General features: G+C 48.2%; 1 protein-coding gene across 1 annotated transcript in view; it reads left to right on the plus strand.

Annotated features, from left to right (window-relative positions):
- The window catches only part of GASK1A (golgi associated kinase 1A), a 64,973-nt gene that overhangs the window by 16,605 nt on the left and 24,188 nt on the right, over positions 1-24,180 (plus strand). The window contains exon 2 of the mRNA XM_036760475.1: positions 9,307-9,508. Coding sequence (XP_036616370.1) covers positions 9,307-9,508 — 202 coding nt within the window. The remainder of the gene's footprint in view (positions 1-9,306; positions 9,509-24,180) is intronic.

The following is a 24,180-nucleotide window of genomic DNA, read 5'->3' on the forward strand; positions in this document are numbered from 1 at the left end:
TCTTTCATAACGCAGATTCTTGAAAGTTAAAAAAAAAACCCGAAACTCTGGAGGACAAAGGTCCAAATCCTGGTTCTGCTTGTTGTCCCCATAGCCGTATAACCCTTCTCCTCTCTGTAAAATGAGGGAGATGGAATGGATGGTCTTTAAGGTTCCTCCCAATTCTAGGTCTATGACTGGGAGCTTCTCTGCTCCAGCACATTCCTGGAGAAGTCCCTGATGGCTCAGTTTCCCCATGTCTGGGATATTTAGACGGCAGCTGTCCTTTGTGATCATGGCCTGCATTCTATTCAAGAAGCATAAATTGAGCACCTGCTGTATGCCGGGCACTGTGCCAGGTCCTGTGCCACGACCCCCCCCCCCATGACCAGTCTATGCCGGGGGCACTGGTGTCTTCTTGGCCGTATCTCACTGTAGTACTACTGTGAGGTTTGGGGAGTGTTGTACACATACAACCGCCTTTCATTCTGTGATTGATCCTATGAGGTGAAGACTATAGGGACTGTCATCTCCATTTTGCAGAGAAGGAGCCTGAGGCAGAGAGAGGTCAAGGCACTTGCCTAAGGTCACCTTCTCCTGTCAAGAGTGGAATTTGAACCCAAGTCCTTGATTCCAAGTCCAATACTCTAACCACTGCACCTCACTGCGTATGAGCCTTATGTGGCCAAAGTCCGATGTGCATGTTGGGTAGATTTCAGGAAATAGTCATATTAGTGAACATTTACGTGGCATGAGGCACTTGACATATCTCAGACCCATTCCTTGGCCTTATTCTCCAGTTCTCAGCACTCACTATGCACAGGGGTCTATGAACACAAGTGGATGCCAATCAAGGAGGGGAGGGGGTGTCCAGGAAAGTCTAAGAGGGTTGTGAAGGAGGGCTCTGCAGGAGCCGCAGGCCGCCGTCCGTGGAACTGGATTTTCAAGTACATAATAAATTCAACCAGTAGCTTTCAAGGCTGCTTGAGCTCAGCTGTGCTTCTTCCTGGCCTTCCTTCTGTTCTCTGCATTAAAAAAAAATGACCTCTCCTTCCTCTCTCCCTCTCTTCTTTCCTCCCTTGCTCTCTCCCTTCCTTCCTTCCTTCCTTCCTTTCTCCCTCCCGTCCTTCCTCCCTTCCTCCTTTTCCCCTTCCCTTCCTTTCTTCCTCCCTCCCTTCCTTCTTTCCTTTCTCCCTCTCTCCCTCCCTTCCCTTCTTCCTTCTTTCCTCCCTCATTTCCTCCCTCCTTTCTTTCCTTCTCTTTTTCTCCTTTCTTATTCTGTCGCTAGTCTCCATTCACTCTTCTCCTCCCACTGCAGAAGAAAAGAATATCAAAGCCCTTGCGCCCAATATAGAAGCAGCAGATTCTTCTTTTTTTAAAAAGAGAAATGAATGACAAAAAAGCATTTATGTGCTTACTATGTGCAAAGCACTGAGGATGTAAGTATAAAAATAAAAGTATACTAGCATAGGAATATTTCCTTTGTTTGTTTCCTCTGTCTACTCCCTCTAAGTTTATTCTTTTTCTGTTAAATTTTATTTTATCAGAACATCAGTAGGAAATAGAGAAAAGAAACAAAAACATATCATGAGCTTAAATATTGAAACTTAAATATATAGTAAGAAAAAAAGCATGTCATGTGCATAGCAGAACATACTGAGAACATTCGAATATGTAACAATAAATTTTCATTTCAAGAAAGCCTGTATAATAAATAATACACCTTGTGTTGAGAAAGAGCAGCAGATTCTAGAGAGCCATTGAGTCCTGGCGGTGGCTGTCCTCAGAGAGGTGGATGAGAAAACACCGACCAAACGGCCGGGCAAGCTGACCTACTGGGGGCCAAGCTGACCTCCTGGGGGCCTCCTAAGTGCTTCCCCCAAGTTGGCCTAAGGGACCCCGGGATCCATCAGGCTCAGCACCTGGCTCCGTGCTGACCAGGTACCAGATGCAGCACAAACAAGGCTCCCCCAAGCTGTTTGCTGAAGGTCCCCCATCCTGAAGTGGGCGTCGGCAGCCCGGTGGGCAGGTCCATTGCTACCAGTCCCAAAGTGGTCACCCCCAAGGCAGGGCTGGTCCAAGCCTCCTGCCCGGCTCCTGTAGGTGTGCTGTGGGTCCACTTGATATCATATTGTGTTGGCAGCTTACAGGCATGACCACATTACTACCCTGTCCATTTTAGCCTCAGAGAAGGATTCAATGGAAAAATCCTGGTAGTACCCCAGGGCACCTGATACCTCTCCTGGCTGAGTCTTGTATCAAGCACCTTAGGGGGAGGCAGGGACCTGGGAGAAACTTGTAGCTTGAAGGATGGGACCTCTTCTCTCTGGGAGGAGTCTGCAGAAGCTGAAGGGGAAGGGTATATCCCTGCTGCCCTAGGTTCACATCTTGCCTCTGACACTCCCTGGGTGTCCCTGGGCAATTTGTGAAACCTCCCTGGGCCTGCTTCCCAATCTATAAAGTAAGGGCATTGGATTTGGTGGCCTCTGAGGAGGGCCTTCCCATGGGCTGCTAAGCTTCTTTAGATTAAAAAATCTCCTTGGTTGGGGGGTGGGGGGGCATTGGGGAGAAAGAAGCAAGCTGCCAACTTCCAAAGTCTGGTGTCAGCACTGTCCATTATCCATGAGGTGACTCAAGTGTTATTGTGGGGTTTCTATTTTTGATGGTGGGATAAGGCAACTGGAGCTGGGAGATCATGGGAGGAAGGAGGTAAGGAGGAGAGCCGGAGGTAGAGGAAGGAAAGGAGGGAGAGGGGAGGGAGAGAGGGAGGAAGGAAGAAAAGGAAGGTAGGCAGGAAGGGAGGGAGGAAGGAAAGAAGGAAAGGAAAGTAGGATGGGAGGAAGGAAGGAAGGAAAAGGAAGGTAGGAAGGAAGGGTGGGAGGAAGGAAGGAAGGAAGGAAGGAAGGAAGGAAGGAAGGAAGGAAAGAAGGAAGGAAGGAAGGAAGGAAGGGAGGGAGGGAGGGAGAGCAGGAAGAAAGACAGTCCTCCATAGGAGTCTTGAAGAGTCAAAGGTTCCTCAGCCAATGAGCCACAGCTGGGCCTCTGGATCCACTTCCCAGCGTCCAAGGATCAGAGGGGAGGGTGGAGCGCGCTCTCCTCTTTCCTGGTGGACTCTGGCTCATGGCTTGTCTTGGCAGTTCCCACTCCTCGGGGAGAGGGGCTGCTAATAAACGTGGAGGCAGGCCAGGAGGCAACGTAAATGAGGACCGCCACCCTCATAGAGGCAAAGGCTCTTAGGGCTGGGAAGGACCTTCAGCCTCTGGAGTGAGAGGACCCCGGACCTAGTCCAGGAGGAAGCCAGGGCGAGGGGAAGGTGGGTGAACCAGCCAATTTTGACTGTAAACTTTGAATTTCCTTAATAGTAAAACCAAACTGAGCGGCCATCCTTATCGGGAGGGGAGTTCGGACCAGAAGTAGGGCGGGCTATCTCGGCTCGGTTCGGTTCAGTTCAATTCCATTCAGGAAAGCTAGGTGGCAGTAGTGTCTAGAGGGGTAGGGTTTGGAGTAGAGGAGCCCTGAGTTCGAATTCCCCCTTGGACACTTGCTTGCTGTGTGATTCTGGGCAGGTGACTTCACTACTTAGCCTGGGTTTCTTCATCTGTAAAGGGGGAATCACAGCAGCCCCCACCTCCCAGGGCTGTCGGGCGGGCCGAAAGAGAGGGCATCTACAAAGTAAAAGTCTGCGTGCCTGCTCTTGAGGAGGCGAGGAGGCCGGGGAATGAATATCATACAACCATTACTGGGCGCCGGGTGCTGAGCTTGGTGCTTTTTACACGCAGCTTAACGCACCAGTTGGGCTGCGTGTGAGCCTAGGGCGCGGGGACTCCAGAGCGTGCCGGCGGTCTTGTTCTCAAGGAGGGAGCTCGCAGGCTGGTGGCAGGGAGCGCACGGGTTGTCACTGAATCGTTTGTCACTTGCGGCTCACTCTGACCCCATTGGGGTCTTCTTGGCACAGATACTGGAGGGGTTCACCATTTCCTTCTCCAGCTCATTTTACAGATGAGGAAACTGAGGCAGACAGGGTTCAGTGACTGGCCCAAGGTCACACAGCTACTAAGTGTCAGAGACTGGATTTGAACTCGGAAAGAGGAGTCCTCCTGACTCCAGGCCCTGCACTCTATCCCCCGTGTGCCACCTAGCTGCCCGGGAACACATCTACAAATGACTTAATCCAAGGGAAGTTGAGGTATGTGCAAAGGACAGATCTAGGCAAAATCGACCCCAAGTTTTTATTAAGCACCTACTCTGTGTGAGACACTCAGGGGTACAAAGACAAAGAAGGAAATGATCCCTCCTCTCAAGGAAGTTATTTTGGAATAGGGAGGCCCCAAGTCTCTGAAAAGAAACTTGAGGAGGGAGAATGAGCTAATCTATCTGGCAGGAGGTAGCAAGGTGGGTGGGAGTGTTAGGGAAGGCTTCTGGGAGGAAGGTCTGAAGGCAGAGGGACGAGGGGTCAGGGTGGGGAGTGCAGCAATGGGAGAGGACAGAAGGACACCCAGGACAGACTTTGTCGGTTGGTTTGAGCTGAGTGTATGAGAGGCAGTAGGGTCAGGAGAGAGAGATCTCAAGCTGGAGGGGCCCTGGAAGCTGGGAAGGGGCCTAGATCCAGGGAGCAGAGGGAGCCCGAAAAGCAGTGGAGGTTGTTTTTAAAAAAAGGGCACATCTCGTTCCTGGAAGGCAGGTCACATTAAGCACACAGACTTTCTTTTGTAAAAGGACCCTGCGATATAGATCCTGAGAAGGATCCCTTGCTAAGCATACCCAGATTTTCTGTTGTGTAAATTGGTATTTTCCCATACTGGGTTTTTCTCAAATGGTATAGACATGTATCAGGTGACGGGTCCTTTGGAAATGCACTATTACAGTCAGCTCAGTTGGCTCTGATAAAGCAGGAAGAAATAGCTAATTTAGTATGCCTTTGGGGGATGGTCTTTTTCTTTTACCTTAAAGAGACAAATTCTCTAATATGATTAGATAGTTCTTGAAAATAAATATCCATGTGAGACTGGTGTGGTAGGTAGTATGCTAGGCTTGGACTCAGGAAGACCTTGGTTCAATCCTACCTCTGACACTTAGTGGCTGTGTGACCCTGGGCAAATTGCTTAACCTATCTGAGCCTCATTTCCTCATCTGTAAAATGAAGGAGCTAGACCAGACGGTCCCTTCCAGCTCTAAATCTATGAACCATGAGATACATTCAGCTATAATAATTGCCAGCACTCATATAACACTTTCAGGCTTACAAAACACTTTACCTGTTATTTCATTTGATCCTTACAATAATACTGTGAGATCAGTGGTATCATCTTCATTTTACAGATGAGAAAACAGGCTGAGGGAGGGTAGGACTTGCCCAGATTCATCCAGCCAGGGAGGGTCTGAGGTAGGATTCAAACTCAGGGCTTCCTGACTCTAAGCCCAACATTCTAAGCTCTTTGCCACCTATGTATGAAGCAAAATACTAGGTGCTGTGGGAGATTCTATAGGAGACATCTACGCAGGCACCCACAGAACCCCAGAGTTGGGAAGGATCTCAAAGCCCACCTAGTCTAATGGGGACTGGAATACCCTCTCCATTCAACATCTGTGAACACCTGTCACCTCACTACCTCCTGAAGCAGCCGGCTCCTCTTTTCAATTCTTGAGGACGTTTTCTATACATGAAGTTTCAAACTACCTCTCCATGATTTCCACCCACTAATTTCATCGCCTGGGGACAAGCAGAACCCTTTTCTACTTGACAGACCTTCAAATTCTTCCCTTAAGTCTTTTCTTCTTTAGGCTAAAGATTCAGTTTGGGGATGAAATGCAGTAATTAGGAAAACACAATGGAGTCCATTTATGAGTAATCAATCAAACTTTCTTTTCTAATGCATAGAGAATACTGGGCATCCCTCTTCTGGAGGCTCTCCACATTGTCAATATCCTTCCTAAAATGTGGATCCAGAACTGAACATGGTGCTGACAATGTGGACTGATCCAGAGAGAGCACACAAGCAAGACCGTTGCTGATAGCGTTCTGCCAACGCAGCCTCTTCTTGAGTTGCCAAAGAGCCCATTGGCTCTTTGACTGGATGACCGCTTGTTGGAGATGCTATAGAAGGACTCTGGCTCAGGTGGAGGTTGAACTAACTGGCCTCTGATTCCTTCTCACTCTTGGATTCTGGGACTCATGTTTCCAATTTATTAAAAAACTCCAGGCCTTTTTCACATGAGCTGTTACATAGTTGTGCCTTCCTCATTGGGGGCTTTTTGAGCCTTAGAATAGGACTTAAAATTTCTCTCTACTAAGCAATCTTATTAGATTAGCCCAACTGTAACCCAGAATCTGAGGGAGAGTAGAGACATACAGAAAGAAGGCTTCAATTAAAGTACTCTGTGAGCTCCCCGCTTCCAGGGGGAGAAGCGAGAGGAAGACTTTTTAGAGGAGTCACTGGAGTTGGATCCTATGGCCTGGGCAAGAATTAAGCAAGGGGAGGACAAGCTAGAGAGTACTGAATAAAGGCACGAAGTCAGGGAAGCACAGGGACTCTTTAGGGAGATGGCAGAATCCTAGTAGAATCATGGTATCATAGATTTAGAGCTTGGGGAGACTTCAGAGGTCGTCTAGTCCAACCCCTTTATTTTACAGATAGGGAAACTGAGGCCTCAGTGAGGTGATTTGTCCAAGGTCACATAGCTAGTTAGGAGCAGAGCCAAGATTTGAACCCAGGACTCTTGACTCCAAACTTAATGCCCTTTTCACTGTGCCACACTTTTCGGATGAACTATGGGGTTCATGAAAGGGAGTAGTATATGTATGAGGATAAGAATGGAAGGGTAGTTGGAGTCAAAGCATGGAAGGCCTTGAATGCCGGTAAAAAGAACCAATAGGAATTCATTGAAGGCTTGGGGTTTGAAGTAGGAGTGGAATGGTGCCACACTCAGAGCCTGTGCCATGAGATGAATTGGCAGCAGTGAGTAAGAGGCATTGGAGGTGGGGGTGGGGGAAGAGACTTGGGGCAGGATGATCCCACTGGCCTGAATTCTCCAAGGGCCATCATACAGAGGGACACATTGGGCCAGTGGGGCCCTTTATGTTCTCTAACTTAACCATCCTCCCCAACCCGCAACCGATCTCCTGAGTTTGAAAAGCCAGACCAGGATGAATAGCCCTTCTGTTGTTCGAGGGAGCCCTACCTGTCATGTGTAACCCTCCCTAATCAAAGGTGCTCTGTGCAGGTAACAGGCTCAGAATTCAGTCCCCACCACTGCCTCCAACCACATGCCATTTGTAATGTCCCCTCACACTGAGTAAGCCTTGTACCACCAAGCTCGGTGAGGGCACGCGGTGTTGTGTGTGCTGGCGATTTGGAAATGATCTTGGATTCCCGGAAAAGAATCGCGCCATTGTACCCAAGCTAGGTTCTGTTGGGCTTCAGGGCTCTGAGAGAGAATTTAGACTCTGATGCTAGTCTCCCCTCTGAAGTATCAGAAATGAAATTATGTGTGAGAGAGAGCTCGAGTTTTAGAGAAACAAGAGTCAGGGGAATGTTTGTAAATGTTCTAAAAATGGCGCCGTTCTTAGTGCTCTCTGCCGCCTTTCCCCCCTAGTCTGCCTCCTTCACTGCAGATGGGGAAGGGAGCCACACCAGTCTAAGGGTGTGTGTGTGTGTGTGTGTGTGTGTGTGTGTGTGTGTGTGTTTAGATTGCCGTGGCCAAAAGATTCATCACCTGGGGCTTGCCTGCTGAGGGGATCAGTGTATTCGGAGCCTTCCCAGAAGGCCACAACTTGTGTTCCACTTGTATAACATTTCAAGAGCCCAACGTAAACTGAGGCATCAGAGTAAGCCTTCCTTCCTCCCTCCCTTCCTCCCTCCCTCCCTCCCTCTCTCTCTTCCTCCCTCCCTTCCTCCTCCCTTCCTTCCTCCCTTTCTTCCTCCCTCCTTCCTCCCTCCCTCCCTTCCTCCCTCCCTCCATTCCTTCCTCCCTTTCTTCCTTCCTCCCTCCCTTCCTCCCTCCCTTCCTCCCTCCCTCCCTTCCCCCTCCCTCCATTCCTTCCTCCCTTTCTTCCTTCCTCCCTCCCTTCCTTCCTCCCTCTCTCTCTTCCTCCCTCCCTTCCTCCTCCCTTTCTTCCTCCCTCCCTCCCTCCCTCTCTCTCTTCCTCCCTCCTTCCCTCCCTTTCTTCCTCCCTCCCTTCCTCCCTCCCTCCCTTCCTCCCTCCCTCCATTCCTTCCTCCCTCCCTTCCTCCCTCCCTTCCTCCCTCCCTCCCTTCCTCCCTCCCTCCATTCCTTCCTCCCTTCCTCCCTCCCTCCCTCCATTCCTTCCTCCCTCCCTTTCTTCCTCCCTCCCTTCCTCCCTCCTTTTTCCTCCCTCTCTTTCCTTGCTTTCCCTCCTTCCTGTCTGACTTTTTTTTTTTTAACCAACAGAGGATTGAGCCTCACAGGGCAAGAGTGGAGCTAAAGCTACGGCCGTCACCCCCAGAAGTGGCCTGGGGATCTCAGGGTCATACTCTAGGCTTCCAAAGGCCTGATCCCACATGTGCTCCATGACATTCAACCCCCTACATCTATATCATGGTTATTTTCATATATGCCCCTTCCCCCACAATCAGGCTCCCTTGTAACGGAAGAAAACACAATTAAGAAAAATCAACGAACGCATCCACCACGGCTGACATCCTGGGCATCTCCCGTCGTCCTGATCCATATCTGGCCACTGGACCCAGATGGCTCCGGAGGAGAAGGTGAGGCTGGTGACTTTGCACAGCCCTGCCTCACTTAAATCCAACTCACTTGCATGTCCTGACATCATCTCCTGGATGTCACAGCCCTCTTCAGAAATGAAGGACAAACAACAACATGCAACATTCCATACCCCTAGGCCCCCACCTTTCTACTGAAAGGAGGGAAGAACATTTCCAGACTAAGAAGTGGATGGAATTACGTATACAATAATTACATGCATATAGCACATTAAGGTTTGCAAAGTGCTAAACACTGCACATGTTATCCTCATAACCACCATGGGAGGAAGGTGTTATTATTATCCTGATTTTACAGTTGGGGAAACTGAGGCAGTGGCTAAACAACATGCCAGGGGTCATGCAGGAATTTGACCTCTTCTTCCTGACTCCAGGCCCAGCACGCTATCCACTGAACTGCCTTGGATGCATCAAGATATTTGTTCTCTGTAGCAGTTTGGGTATATAGAAGCGTAGCCAGCTTCCTCTCCGATTTTGCCTTTTAGTTATCCTGGGAGGATTCCAGACCTCAGTCCTTTCTCCATCCTTCCAGTTTGTGATTCCACCCTAGAATCTCAGACTCTCCCACCAGATGCATTCTCAGCCTGGAGGCCCCTCCCCCTGTGGAAGTGGCTGAGTCCTGGGTCTCGGAGCAGGTACACGGGAAGCAGGTTCCATTAGGACCGCCAGAGTTCAAGGTCACGCAGCCCTTGAAAGAGCTCTGGCTGCTGGTGGATGAAACACCGCCCTGCCCCAGACCCGACGGTCGCCCATCTTTTCTTAAATCAGAGCACCACCACCTGATTGTGCGGCCGCATCCTTCCAGACACATCGCTTGCCTCTGAGGAAGGCGGGGAGCAAGGCCAGAGGACGAAGGAAAAAGGACCCTTTGTTTGGGAGATCCGCGCAGTGTCCTCTGGCTTTGCTCATCCCTCAGTGAGCACGAGCAAATGGGGAGAGAGATCCTAGGCATAGCTTATTATTCATGAACACAGAGCTAGGAGGCAGAGCTGCGGGGGGAAAGTGAGATTGATCGGCAGACCTTCGGAGCCTGGCACTCGGCCCTCGAGGCAGGAGAGCAGGAGCCGACTTCCAGGCCCATCGAATCGGGCCAGTAATTTTGGACCGAGATTAGAGGGGGCTTTACGGTCTTGTGGGAGATGAGGGGGCCTTCCCCCCACGGCGAATTGGCCTGTTTGCATTTGTGCAGTGCCCTGAGACCCACAGGACCGGGTCATACCAGTTATAGCTCAGTGATCACCAGGAATGCATACATACATAATACATAAACACACACATTATATATATATATAATATAGACAGATTGATAGACAGATAGATGGACAGACACATGGATGGACAGGTAGATGTGTAGATGGACGGATTGATGGATAGATAGATGGACAGACAGACGGATGGACAGGTAGATGTGTAGATGGACGGACTGATGGATAGATAGATGGACAGACAGACGGATGGACAGGTAGATGTGTAGATGGACGGATTGATGGATAGATAGATGGACAGACAGACGGATGGACAGGTAGATGTGTAGATGGACGGATTGATGGATAGAGAGATAATCATTTTTACGTTTGTGAAGCGCTCCACACACGTTATTATCTTACTTGATTCTTATTGTAACCCTTGGAGGCTGTTGCTATCACTCTTTCACAGACGAGGAAACAGCCCCAGAGCAGTTGAGTGACAGGCCAGGATCTGAACCCGGGTTCTTCTGTTTCCGAGGCCCCATCTACCCAGCAGGCTGCGCTCTGAGACGCGTGCCTTTTAACTCTCCCGAGGAAGTCTTCTGACTTAGGAAACATGGCCTTGCACCGTGGGGATTTCCTAGACTTTCCATGTGGTCACTGTTCCATCCCTGTGTGAGGATGCGTATAGAGTCAGGAAGGCCCGAGTTCAAATCTGGCCAAATCACTGAGCCCCTCTCAGCCTCAGTTCACTTGTCTGTAACACGCGGGTAATGATAACACCGTTCTCCCAGGGTTACTGTGAAGACCTTATGAGATAACCTAAGTGAAATTATGATATGATTTGTATTATTATCCTGTCTCAGTATCCTTATTTTCTGAATTAGCCACTATCCAGCACATGTAAACAGCATAGAATCCTAGAAAGTTACCGTTGAAAAAACCTTAGGGAGATGGATTTAGGGTCAGATGACCTGGGTTCAAATCCTGACCCTGCTACTTTCTACTCGTCTCATTTTTTTTCAAGTCACTTTTTCCCCCTCTGGGCCTCAGTTTCCTCATGTGTAAAAGGAGGGGATTGGACTAGATGATCTTTATAGTCCCTTCCCCCTCTAAATTCTATAATCCTGCGAATACCCAGGAAATAGGAAACCAAGAACCAAGAGTTGCAAGGGGACCTCGTATAAGTCAAGTTCAATTCAGAGCTGATTAACGACCCTGACTCCCGCAGACCCAGCCATGGCTGATGAGGCCCTTCTTTGAAGCCCCCCAGGAGGGGGCCCCCATCTGCTCCTGAGCCAGCCCGGTACACTTTGGGACAGTTCTCATGCTTAGGAAGCTTAGAAGCCAATTCTGCCTCTTTGTAATTGTCATCGATGGTTCCTAGTCCTTCCCTAGGCCAAACAGGGCAATGGAATCCTTCCAGACAGCCGGCGTGTTCTCCCTGCATCCTCCCTCCTCCACAGCAGACATCCCCAGGTCCCCTCACCGACCCTGACATGTGATGGACTCAGGGCCCGCTCTTGAGTGCATCTCAGCTTATGGATGACCTCCCTAAGACAAAGCCTCTGGAACCGAGCGTGATATTCCAGGCGTGGTCGTCCTGGGACTGCCGCCTCCGGGCCTCTGGGAACCACGCCTCACATAATGATAATAACTAACTAGCATTGTAGAGAGCTGGTTTATGAAATGCTTTATATATGTAACCTCATTTTAGCCTCGTTTGACCCGGGAGGCAGGTGCTTATTATCATCCATATTTTATAGGTGGGTAAACTGAGGCATGGAATGGTTAAGTGATTTGTTCCGGTAAACGTCTGAAAGAGGATCCCAGACTCCCAATGGGCCACTCTTGTCTACTGTGCCCGTGATGCCTTTTGACGATTCTCTCAGCAATAAATATTCTACGATCCTCAGAAAAAAGATAGTGAATCTGCTGCGCCACCCCCGCCCTCCCCTGCTTTCTCCTCATATATGAATATTCTAGGGCGCTGTAGGTGGTCATTACTTCTCCCTCCCCTGACATTTCCATGTCATTCTCTTACTTGCTTTAAAACTGGGTCTTTTTATTACCCATGTGACCTTAGACAAGTCACTTCTCCCCTTGACTCAGTTCGCTTGTCTGTAAAAAGAGGATGAAGTAGCATTCACCTCATATGGCCTCTGAGATCCCTTCCAGCCTTAGGGCTATGGTCCTCTGACTTCCCTGTGCCTCAGTTTCTCCAACTGTAAACAGAGGGGGTTGGGCCAAACAGCCCCTGAGGTCTCTTACAGCTGTAGATCCGGGGTCCTAGGATGCTGTGCTTAAGTTTCATTCTCTCTTGGTTTCTGACTTGCTTGTTTCTAGGTCATATTTTCTGTAAGAATGTGACTCATTTCCCCTCTGTTCCCCTTCTCCTCGAGTTATTTATAGGTTGTGGTCCTACCTGTCTCCTGAGGCCCTTTGTTCCCACCTCAGGTATTTTTAGTTCCACTATCAAAATCCAAGTTCCCCCTCCCCCCCAGCATCCAACCAGCCCCTACTGGGGGATCAGACCTGGTCCAAACCCAGCCTAGAGATTGGAGACAGTGCCATCTTTCCTTGCATATCACAGAAGGCCTGTTGGGCCTCGAGTGGAGTCCACACAGTCAGTCCCTGGATGGCCAGTCTGGACTTAAGTCATTCTTGGACAAAAGGAGCCCTTGAGCTGGGGCAGAGTGGGGTGGGTCAGGTGTATCCTCCTGACTCTTTCCCAGATCTCAGCAGGTACAAGAGATTGATCAGGGGTGGCCTAGAATCTCCTATTGTGCCCGATCCAGTGGGTGAAAGATTTAGTTCAAGATCCTCTCCCTCCCCGACCTCAAGTTACAGTTCACAGAACCCTTCCCCGCCCCCACCTCACTCCCCTGCCAGCCACCCTGGCTTCCTATCTTTGGAGGGCTCCCCAGCATTTCCTGAGGCCTGTTGGATAGCAGGTATGCCTTTGGTCATGGCTCTGGGGTCTTCCGCTATCTTCATGCCCTATTCCTACATTATAACCTCCACCTCCTCCCTGGTATTCCAGGTATTCCAGCTCCTGCCCTGGGGCCCTGGGCTTCTGCCCTGAGAGAGCTCCCCAAACCAAGACCCATCAGACCCACCTCACTGCCTCCTGTACATCTTCTCCCCCTGCCACTGCCCTCAATCCCTCCCCTCCCCAACCCTGTGATTTTCCTGAAGAACAAACCCCTCCCCCATCACCATTGCCTTAGATGTGTTCTTCCGCAATTAGAATGGCATTTCCTTGAGGGCAGGAGGGCCCATCTTGCTGTCCCTCTGCATCTCCAGGGCCAAGGACAGGCTGCCCGCATGCCCATCCTAAGGGCTTGGTGGTTGATGGAGTGATTGAGGACCGCCTCATTCTCTGCACTGTATCTCCATGGCTTGGCACTGTACCTGGCACCTCCGAGGGGCTTATTAACGAGTACTTGTTCGCTAACTAGTCAGTCAGCTTTTTTCATGGCACAAAGGCTCACAACGAGCCCCCTGAATGCCCAGGCTGCTATTTTGGTCTTCTTGCTCGAGCCTGGGCCCCACCACCACGGTTTCTGTTCCATTATTCTGTCTCTGGTCACCTGACAGGGACAGGCTATTTGCCCAATTGTTTCCATTAAACATGGAGCTTTCAGGCTGTCTACCGCAGTCATTTCGCATTACAGTACCCAGACAGCCAGCAGGAGAAAACTCACTTAGAGCAGCATTGGCAATCTCCTTTCTCCATCTTGAGCTTCCAGGGCAGGCTTTGTTTGAAAAATCCCAAGGGCCGTTTTCAAGGCACTTTTTGGATCAGACACTACCTGGCTTGGCTTGGGGAGCTCACTGCACCGCCCCCCCCCCACCCCAACACTCCCTCTGTAACTCAAGCTCTGCCCTGGCCTGGGGGGAGGGGTCTCTGTGGGAGCAGGATGAGAAGTCTGCTCGCCATTGTGTCTGCTGAGTGGAAACACTGGGCCGGTGGGTGTGTGGGCTCTGGAGAGGTACTTTTAAGAACGTGTCACCCAAGGAGACTTGCTGGCATCCCTTGCTGTAGCGTACTAGTCCTCTGAGGTGACAGGGCCAGAGATGTCTTCACCTGATCCATTTGCAGAGAGCCCCAGGTTGTCCAGCTGTGAAATGTCTTTTCTCCTCATCTCTGTTTCTCTCAGAATCCTTGTTAACCTTCAGGCCCATAGAAGTCATAGGATCCTAGACCAAGAGTGGGAAGGGACCCTAAGGACATCTAGCCCAACCCTCTAATTTTACAGATAAGAAAATCAAGGGGCAGCTAGGTGGCACAGTGAATAGAGTACCAGCTCTGGAGTCAGGGGGACCTGAGTTCAAATCCGGCTTCAGATACTTGACACACTTACTAGCCGTGTGACCTTGGGCAAGTCACTTAACCCCAATTGCCCTGCCTTCCCCCCTGCAAAAAAAAAAAATCAAGGTAGTTCAGTGACTTGCTTGATGTCATGTACACAGTCAATGATAGAGTCAGAATTTGAACCCTGGGCCCCCATTCCAAAGCTGGGGCCCCTTCCAGTGAACCATCTGGTCTCTCAATGCACCCATGGTTTCACCAGTATGTACGTCTCTCCCTGTGGAAATCTCAACTCCCACATGCCTTACGCTTTGCAATTTATGTCCATACCTTTCTGTAATTCTCTCCAAGGGCCTTCCTCTGGGTCTCTGGACATTTTACGGGCTCCGGAACATCACTCAGACTGTCCACTTGTTGCCCCTTGCCCTAGAGGACTGGTCAACCTCCTCTTCCAACCTACCGTGCCCTCAGTGATCTTGTTTATGCCACTTATTATGTATACCACTGATGATATCCTTTGGCCTACTGATGTTTTCCATGGGGCACCCACCGGGTGCCCTGATGGAGTTGGAGTATTCCATGATTCATGGCCAAAGTGTACAACTTGAAGAATTCTTCAGTGCTTCGAGGATGGGTCTAAAACACATTTTGGATGCATTTAGCAAACTGGCAAAGTAGAGAATATATTATTCCCATTTGTGTTAAAGCTGAAACTGTGCCTTAGGATGGTACTATAAATCTGGGGAGCAATATAGGTCTCTGGGGTTCTGGAGGAGCTCATTGGAGAGTGGTAGGTTGTTTCTATCGCATCCTCAAGGTTATTTCCCTTTCAAGGTGAATATAATCTACAGGGCATTCCCAGGCATGTGCTGGTGAATATTTAATAACCAACTCTCCTAAAAAAAGTACAGCAAATACATTGACAATTAATCTGTGTTAGTAACATGTTTTCCATCTCTTTATTAAGTCTAGACTCTAGACAATCAGCAAATCAATAAATCAAGCCAACTTCTGAGGTGTAGATACTCACACTGAAAGTATAAGAATCAGCTCAGCTGGTTCAAATTGGCTCCCAGGCTATTGCTACGTAGCTAGAGGAACTACATTACAACCTTGGGAGGTCGATGGTAATCACTGGAGGGAGAAGAATTGTCTTTTATTGTGCTTTGGCTGCTCTGAGTTCTTTATGTTGTTCTGCATCCTTTTCATGTAGTGAAAGGCTGTCCTATATCCAATATGTTCTGTTAGCTTGAATGCTTGCGTAGGAGCTAAAGACCCTTCTTACCTACATCTTTAAGGTTTTGTACTCAAGCTGCGTATTCTGATATTCCTAGGGGAAACCTGGGTGAAGACAAAATGGGTCAAATTCTGAGGTTTCCAAGGGAAACTGGGTGGGAGTGGGGGAGGGAGGTGCCAGCCAAAGAAATAACTTATGAGACTAGTCTTTGTAAACCTTCAGTGAGTCTCCGGCTTCTTCCACCAATTTACTATGTGACAGTAGATAAATACTGAAGTCCTGGGCCATGAGTTGTACTAGAAGGGTTGGTGTCCAGTCCCAGCTCAGCTCCTTGCTAGAACTATGACCATGGTCGAGTTGTTGAACCTTGTTATTTTCCTCATCTATAAAATAGAAATAATGGTAGTTGGGTTCCTCCTCTTCCTCCTCCTCTTCCTCCTCTTCCTCCTCCTCCTCCTCTTCCTCCTCCTCTTTCTCCTCCTCTTCTTCCTCCTCCTCCATCTTCTTCTCTTCCTCCTCCTCCTTCTCCTCCTCCTCTTCCTGCTCCTCCTGCTAATAATAACACCACCACCAACAGCTAGCTAGCATTCACACAGCACTTTCAGGTTTGCAAAGCACTTTACAAATATTATCTCATTTGATCCTCATAGAACCCTGTGAGGCAGGTGCTGTTATCCCCATTTTACAGAGAAGGAAACTGAGGCAGAGGGGGTTAAGTGACTTGCCCAGAGTCACACAGCTAGTAAGTGTCTGTGGCTGGATTTGAATCCAGACTTTCCTGATTCCAAGTTTAACATCTATCCATTGCACCTCCTTGCTGCATTACCCTCTTCTTTTGGTTAAATATTTTCCTCCTTTCTCATTGATGTTATGAAAATGAATGGCAGCCTGGCCAGAGTTACTGAGAGGGAAGTTCTTTCTTACCCTTGAAATGGATGACGATGGTGGCAAAGGGAGGGAATGCCTGGCTCCCTGCAAAGAGAGAGATGAGGAAGAGATCCGAGCCTCGAGGTTGTTTTGGTGACAAGCCACCTGGATTGCCTGCCCAAGTGGGAGGGAGATGAGCCCAGCCTTACTGGGGCCCAACAAGACGTGGCAGCAAAGACGTCCTTGCTCTGGGGATCTCTTTCCACAGACTTTCTCTGCTTAGAAGCTCCCGCAGGTTCTGGGGTGCTGTCTGTCTGTGTTCTCTTGTGTGATTTCACTAGTCCTGACATTAGCTCCTTACTCCCCAGAATTAAACACAGCGAGCCCTTGGGTCATTAACGAGGCCACACAGGGAATGGTGACAGGTGGTTTTTATCTAGCCCTTTAGAAGGCTCCTTATTTGTTCTAATTTGTCCAAACCTTGAATGGTTAGAAAGTGGGATAGAAAAGCATCAAATTCCTAGGGCCTTGCAGACCTCTGAGCCAGCTGTGTCTGTACAGGCTACACCAAGCCGTCATTTAAAAGGAAGCTGGCAAAGGGTGAGGAAAACCACAGAAGGCATGACCATATAAGAGAAATAGGAATAATATTGAAGATGATGGGCAGTGGGTGGGGGTGAAGCCAATAGAAAGCTGGCCTTGGAACCAGGAAGACCTGGGTTCCACAAGCCTTCCTGGTTCCCCCATCTGCTAGATCCTTCCCCACTAAGGTGTTTATACATACATATATGTATATGCATAGATACACATGTTACAACATATTCTATATACGTATATGCATACACGTATATACATACGCACACACATATATATGGTATGTATGTATATGTATGTATGTGTGTATATATATGTATAGTGTGTGTGTGCGTGTGTGTGTGTGTGTGTGTGTGTGTGTGTGTATCAACCAGGCTCTCACTGCACAACATTAGTCTTCCCTGATTGGCTCCCAATGAGTCATCCAAGCATCTATTCCAAACTTTCCTCTCTCTCCTCTCCCAGATTATTCTGTCAGCAGGTGACTTTGTCTCCTCCTCGATTAGAAAAGAACTGAGATTATTCAGCCTGAGCTGCCTGACCTCCCCTACTGCCCTCCTCCACCCCCCTCCCCATCTGCGCCTGTCTTTGCTTCTTCCTCACTCTAGTCTCTAAGGAAGAGATGACCATTCTCCCATCAAGGCTAATATTCTTCCTGGGTCCTCCATTTTTATCTTCTTCCTTCTCTTCCACAAGAAGGTCCCAACATTTGTCCCTTCCCTTTCTTTCATCTTTGATCTCTCTGTTTCTACTGTAAAGCTCAGGTCTGATCATATTACCCCCGACCTCCTCGGTAACTTTAGTGGCTCAGCGTTGCCCCAAGAGTCAAGTTTAAACTCATCTGTTCAGCATTTACACCCTTTCACAATCTTCCCCCTTCCCATCTTTTCAGTCTTCTTGAACTTGTATGTTATAGATCCTTTAGAAATTTGGCGAAGCCTACAAACCTCTTCCCAAAATAATGTTCTCGAATGCATAGGACATGGAAATAAATTATATTGAAAGATAGTTACCAAAATATTTAAATAAAACCAAGTTCAGGACACCTTTTTTAGCCTTCACTCCCCTCCTTGAGGACAGGGACTATGTCTGTGAGGAGAAAATGAGATCACACTCCTTGATCCAGCCACACCATCCTGGTTTCTGCTCCTCCTACAGGATCCTCTATCTCCCACCTCCACACTTGCATTTGCTGGCTCTCCGCCATACCTAAAATGCTCACTTCTACCTCCTAGCTTCCATAGCTTCTTTTAAGACTTAACTCAAGTATCGCCTTCTGCAGGAAGCCTTTCCTGAGCTTTGTAACCTCAGGATGAGGAGGACTCTTTTCCTTTTCTCATCCTCAACTTTCAATCAGTTGACAAATCTAGTTTCTTCTGCCTCCATGTTCCACCTAGTTTAGGGCTCATTGCTTCTTGGCTGGCCTATTACCTTAGCCTCCCTGTTGGTCTTTCTGATCCCAGCATCTCCCCTGTCCAATCCTTCTTACATGTGGCTGCAAAAATAATCTTCCTAAGGCACAGGTTCAGCTATGACCCTCTCCTCCTCCAAAACCTTCATGGGCTCCCTATTACTTTTAAGATGAAATATAAGTTCCTCAGCCTGGTGTTTAAGAGCCTCCATAATCCGAGGCCACCGTACTATTCTAGTCACATCACGTGACTCCCCTCTGAGTGCTTTCTATTTCAACCCAAATGGTACTAGCTATTCTCCTAATTTGGTATTTTAGCTACATCCTCTGTAAATATGCAGACACCATTCCCCCCCCCCCCCCTCCTCACCCTGCCTTTTAGAATCCAGCTCAATCCAGCTAGCTTTCTGTGCACTGTCCCAGTTGTTTATGCTTGCTCCTTCCTTGAAATGCCTGGGATTTACTCATCCAGATACACGGTCTATGTATCCCCTAGCAGAATGGAACCTCCTTGAGGGCAGGGTTTGTTTCTGAAAGGATAACGTAAGGTAATGTTTCCAAAGACCTTTACAAGCCTTACAACGTTATACACTTAGGATTATTTTCTTTTTAGTAAGTGTCTGGTAGGTTGAATTTAGCACTGAGCTGTGTAGAGCACAGCAGAAAAGACTAGATGGCATGCAATGTTGGAAGGGGTGGCTCTGGGGGCTCCTGCTCAGTAGGAATGCGCATTCTCTGCAGAAACAATAGACTTTGCTCTATCTGTCGCGCTTGCCTAGACTGGCCAATGTCACCTTCCCGTTCTTCCTTTTCCTTCGTTTCCCATGCCTCGTTTCAAGAAGAGATTCCATTAACTACTTCTATTCAGAGGGTATTTTGCCAATCTGATCTAGCAGCGCGTTCTTTTCCAACAACGTCCCTAGGGAAACTCTGCAAAGCAGGTCAGCGAGTCTCTTCACTGCCATTTTGAAACCTTTCTCTACATGTGGCTCACGGAGCTGCCAACATTCTGTGCGTCGTTGGAAACCAAGCATAGCTGCAAAGATGAGCAGAGAAGTTTGTTCTTTTAAAAAACAGTTGATTTATTTTTCCCCAGTGGGATACAAGCCTTTGAGAATCCAGGATGTGGATCCAACTTGGAACTGTATTTTCCTTTTTTTATTCTTTTTGGAAAAAAAGAAACAAGCTTTTCTGCCTGGGCTCATTCCTTCATTAGTTTTAGATTTTAACATCTCATTTCTGGAGGGTGAGGAGAGGGAAGGATCTTGTTGAAGAGAAAAGAGATGATCCACTGGATAGAAAGAAATGCAGCTGAATGGTTATGAGGTCAAGAGCAAAGCACATTAAAAAAAAAAGATTAACATTAACATTTTACCAAAAACACAGGGTCCATCAAGATGGTAAAATGTATTTCCTGAAGGCTTTAGGTGGAGATGTTCTAAATGGAATTTTCTTTATAATCTAAAGGTCTCATGAAGATGAGTTATGATAAATTTCTGAGAAAACTGAGGACCAGAGAACTGAACAAATTTCTGTGACCCATTTGGAGCTGAAAGTGCATACTATGATCTACAGAGAGTGGCCCCTTCATATGGAATATCAGCAGACTGTCACTAGGGGCCACTTGTAAGAGTAGGAGCTGATGAAGTCAAACAACCAAATCTCCCCCATCCCCATTTAAAGTAAATATTAAGATGCTACGCTTTGATATTTTAAGCAAGGGAGACAACTTCTCTGTGGAATAAAAGACTCCAAGGCTTTAGACTAAGTGTGGGGAAAGTCCTCAACTAATTTAGATGTTCTTGAAAACCATTGGCTGAAGGGGAGTGAGGTTACACAGGAAGGATGTTCAGGTTGGTTGATGAAATTTGGTTGCCCCCTGTGGGTCATCTATAAAATAGCAAACCATGTGGAAACAAGGGATTCAGGTATCCAGAGTGGAGGAAGCCTCCAGCTTAAATTGACCTCATTGTAACTTTATTCTGTCCCCTCAGAATTCATTAGAAGGAATTGCCTTATGGGGGGAAATAAATGCCTCAGCCTCTGTCTCTCACATTCCCTGGTGTGTCCAACCTGTTGGCTAGAGGAGGACCTTTCAAACTTCAGAAGGATTTACACATTTTCATCAATATATTTGCATTGTCTTCAGGATGGCAATGGTTGATGGCAGTGTCTGCAGGGGAGCCAGAGATAAGATGAAAAAAATCAGATTCAAGGAAGGAACCAAGCAAAAAGCTATCCCATCCCTGGGAGGAGCATCTTGAGGACTTGAGCAGAAGAATTGTTATGTTATCGTATGAAATATGATAATGATATGAAAAGATATGAGTTACCCCTTTGCAATGAATGCTTTCTAAGCTTGAGTCCATTCCCCCCTGGACTGTGTGGTTGTTGTCCATTGTTCTCCAAGAGGACCAAGATGACATCACTATGTTGGAGTCAAGGTACAGTGTGTTCCACTGTGGCTGATCAGACCAATGTGAGCTTGAAAGGCTCTGCCCCAGCTCAGGCACAAATAGTCCATATGAACATTTGGACCCTGGACTCTGTATGTACTGGTAGGGGAGAATGTGTAACACTTTTGGGTGAAAGATGTTTTGTATCAATTATACAATTGTGATAAATACCCAAATTAAATTTAAAACCTAATTCAGCCTGGCTGACTAATCAACATCAATTGATTATCATGGAGGGAAGTACACCAGAGGGGGCTTTTAAGCTGTAGTACTAGAAAACCACAACCACCTGTCTGGAATACCCCCCAAACCCTGAGCTGACAGAAGGAAGTCACAGCGCGGTCAATATAAGCTTGAGATCAGGAGGAACTTCCTAACCCATCAGAGCTGTTTCAGAGTGGAATGCCTTGTTTGGTAGGGGATACCTTCCTCCTTCAGATCACCTTCCATTTACACTGCATGGATCCCGTCTATACCTAGTTACTGACATATAGTCTCTTCCATTAGAATGCATGCTTCTTGAGGGCAGGGGCCAAGTTTTTGCCTATCTTTGTATCCCTAGCACTTAGCACGGTGCTTGGCACATGGGTTCCCCTTCTGTGGAGGCTTGATGATCTATCCTCAGGGATGCAATAGTGAGGGTGCCTTTTGTTTATTTATTGGACTAGATGGCAGCTAGTTTGCTTCCGACTCTCAGACGTTATGTTCCTATGATTTTATCTTCCCTGCAGTGCCTGATCCGTGGTAGGCATTTCATAATTATTTGTTGAGAATGAATAAAATACTCAGCAGGTCAGAGCTTGCCACACAGCCCTCCCCCACTCCCCACCCCACCTTGGACTTCTAATAAACGAGCTGTTGCATTTGGTCGGATCTAGTTGGAAACATATATAGGCTTCAAGGACAGCCTCTGGGACAGCTCCATGAAGCCATCCATCTGGAGGATGCATTCCACTGCCCAAAGCTGGGCATGGTTTCCTGCGTCCTGCGAAACATCATCTCTTAGAAACCTGGTAAAGGCAAGGAGGAGTTTTTCTAAGAGGGATGTTGGAGCTGATGGCAAAGAGACAGATCCAGGCTTTGGGAGTTGTGGGGGGAAGGGAGCAGAGATCATGACACAGCAGGAAGAGCCAGGGCTACAAATCCTGCTCTCATTCTTACTAGCTGTGTGGCCCTGGGAAAGTAATTTGGTTTCTCTGATTTCCTCCTCTATAAAATGATGATAATGATGCTTGCACCACCTAGTCCACAGGGTAATTATAAGGAAAGCATAAAGAACTAAAGAATTAGGAGGGTTTTTAACAATCCTGGGTGGGTCTTGTGTTTCTAAGGAAAAGAAGCTTTTTGTTTAAAAATGTTTAGGGCTGGGCTGGGCTGCCAGGGCCTCCAAGAACGAAAGCATGCCAAGGAGGACAGGAATTCCTGGCATGCCCTGATGCCTTTGTACGTCTGAATACCACTGCTAGGGAGAGTGGCCCCAGCTCAGGCCTGCTGTACTCAGCCACGTGGACCTTGGCAGCTCTGGCTCACTTGTTGGGGAGCCAGATGGCTGTTTTCCCTAAAAAGTCCTTTTTCCTTAAAAAAAAAAGGCAATTTGAGGAATTGTCCTCAGAGTTGGAAAGAAAGATCTAGGTTCAAGTGTGGCCTCTGACGCATGCTGGCTGTGTGACCCTGGGCAAGTCACTTAACCCCTCATCGTCCCCAGGCTGCTTTCTAAGACTATTAGTTATATCTGCTTTGGTGGATTTACATAGGACTGGTCCAAAACACATGCACATGCACGTGTGTGCCTGTGTGTCTGTGTGTGTCTGTGTGTGTGCCCATGTACGTGCACATGTGTGGCCTTCTTGAGGGCAGGGCATGTTTCATTGGAGTCTTTGTACTCCCAGCTTCTACACAGTGTCTAACACATAGTAGGTGTCTAACACCTAGCAGGGAATGTTTGCTGATTCATTGGCCGGAGTGCGGTATCTTAGTAAGGGAGCCACACAGAAGCTAGTCCAGTGACGTTAGCACTGGGGCTGCCTCTTTTCCATGTTGGGGCCCCTCAGCACTAACCACTTTGCCTTTATCATGTTTCTCAGGTCACAGAGTCATAGCTTGAGATCTAGAAGGAACTTCAAGACCTCGAGTCCAGGAGTTCCCAACTGTGCAGTGCTATGGGCCCCCTTGGCAGTCTGGAGAAACCTTGGACTCCTCAGGATAATTTTTTTTAAGTATATAAAATACAGTTCACAGAATACAAAGGAAATCAGTTACATCAAATTGCAGTCATCAAGATATTTGTAAAACCCCTGGTCTAGTCCAGTCCACTTATCTTATAGAAGAGAAAAGCAGTTCAGGAACATTCAGTGGCTTGCCCACACAGAGAGCATCAGGGGTGGATTTGAACGCAGGGCCTTGTACTAAGAATCTGTTCTTGTCATCATCAGAAACAGGTAATGATTTCCATTTCTGGATGAGGAGCACTATTCCAGACTGGAATGACTGATTCTGAAGCTAGTGAGTTCCCCATCATTGGAGGTATTCAAGCTGAGGCCTTGCGACCACTTGTTAGGGAAGGGTTGGGTTCCGCGGTTGCCGACACTCTTTCCAGCTCTCAAACCCAGTAATCGTCTGTAGTTCTCAGAAAGGAGGAGATGATGCTTCTGCTGGCCTCTGACCTAGCCAGGCCACAGGTGGGCACTGAGTCCAGTTCTAGGCCCCACATTTTAGGAAGGACATGGGCAGACAGGGAGATTTCAGAAGAGAACAGAGCCCTTATCACAGGAGGATTGGCCATAGGGCCTGGGATGAGTGGCCTGAGAAGGCAACCTGAGAAGGAGGCATCTTTGAGAGTTTGAAAGGTTATGTGGAAGGGGCACGAGGCTTGTGTCCCGTGGCCCAAGGCAGCAGAATAAGGAGCAGTGACTACAATTGAAGGGAGAAGACAGGATTGATGCAAGGATGAGCTTCTTCATTGTCAGAGCCATCTAAGACGGGACGGGCTGCCTCGGGGGAGTGAGCTTCCTGTCACTGAGGGTCTTCAGTCTGAGGCTAGATGACCACTGGTCAGGAATATGGCAGAGAGGGTGCTCAATGGCCCCAGAGGCCCCTGCCAATTCCAAAGGCTGTGATTTGGGTCTTTTAGAGACTTTCCCCGAGAGAGAAAGAGAGGCGGGGGGAGGGAGGGAGAGAGAGAGAGAGAGAGAGAGAGAGAGAGAGAGAGAGAGAGAGAGAGAGAGAGAAGAGATAGAGAAGAAGAAGGGGGGGGAGGGAGGGAGGGAGGAGACAGAGGGAGAGGGAGAGAGAAGAGAAGAGATAGAGAAGAAGAAGGGGGGGGAGGGAGGGAGGGAGGAGACAGAGGGAGAGGGAGAGAGAAGAGAAGAGAGAAGGGTGAGGGAGGCAGGA

Source organism: Trichosurus vulpecula, chromosome 5 (assembly GCF_011100635.1).
Source record: "Trichosurus vulpecula isolate mTriVul1 chromosome 5, mTriVul1.pri, whole genome shotgun sequence".
Lineage (NCBI taxonomy): Eukaryota > Metazoa > Chordata > Mammalia > Diprotodontia > Phalangeridae > Trichosurus > Trichosurus vulpecula.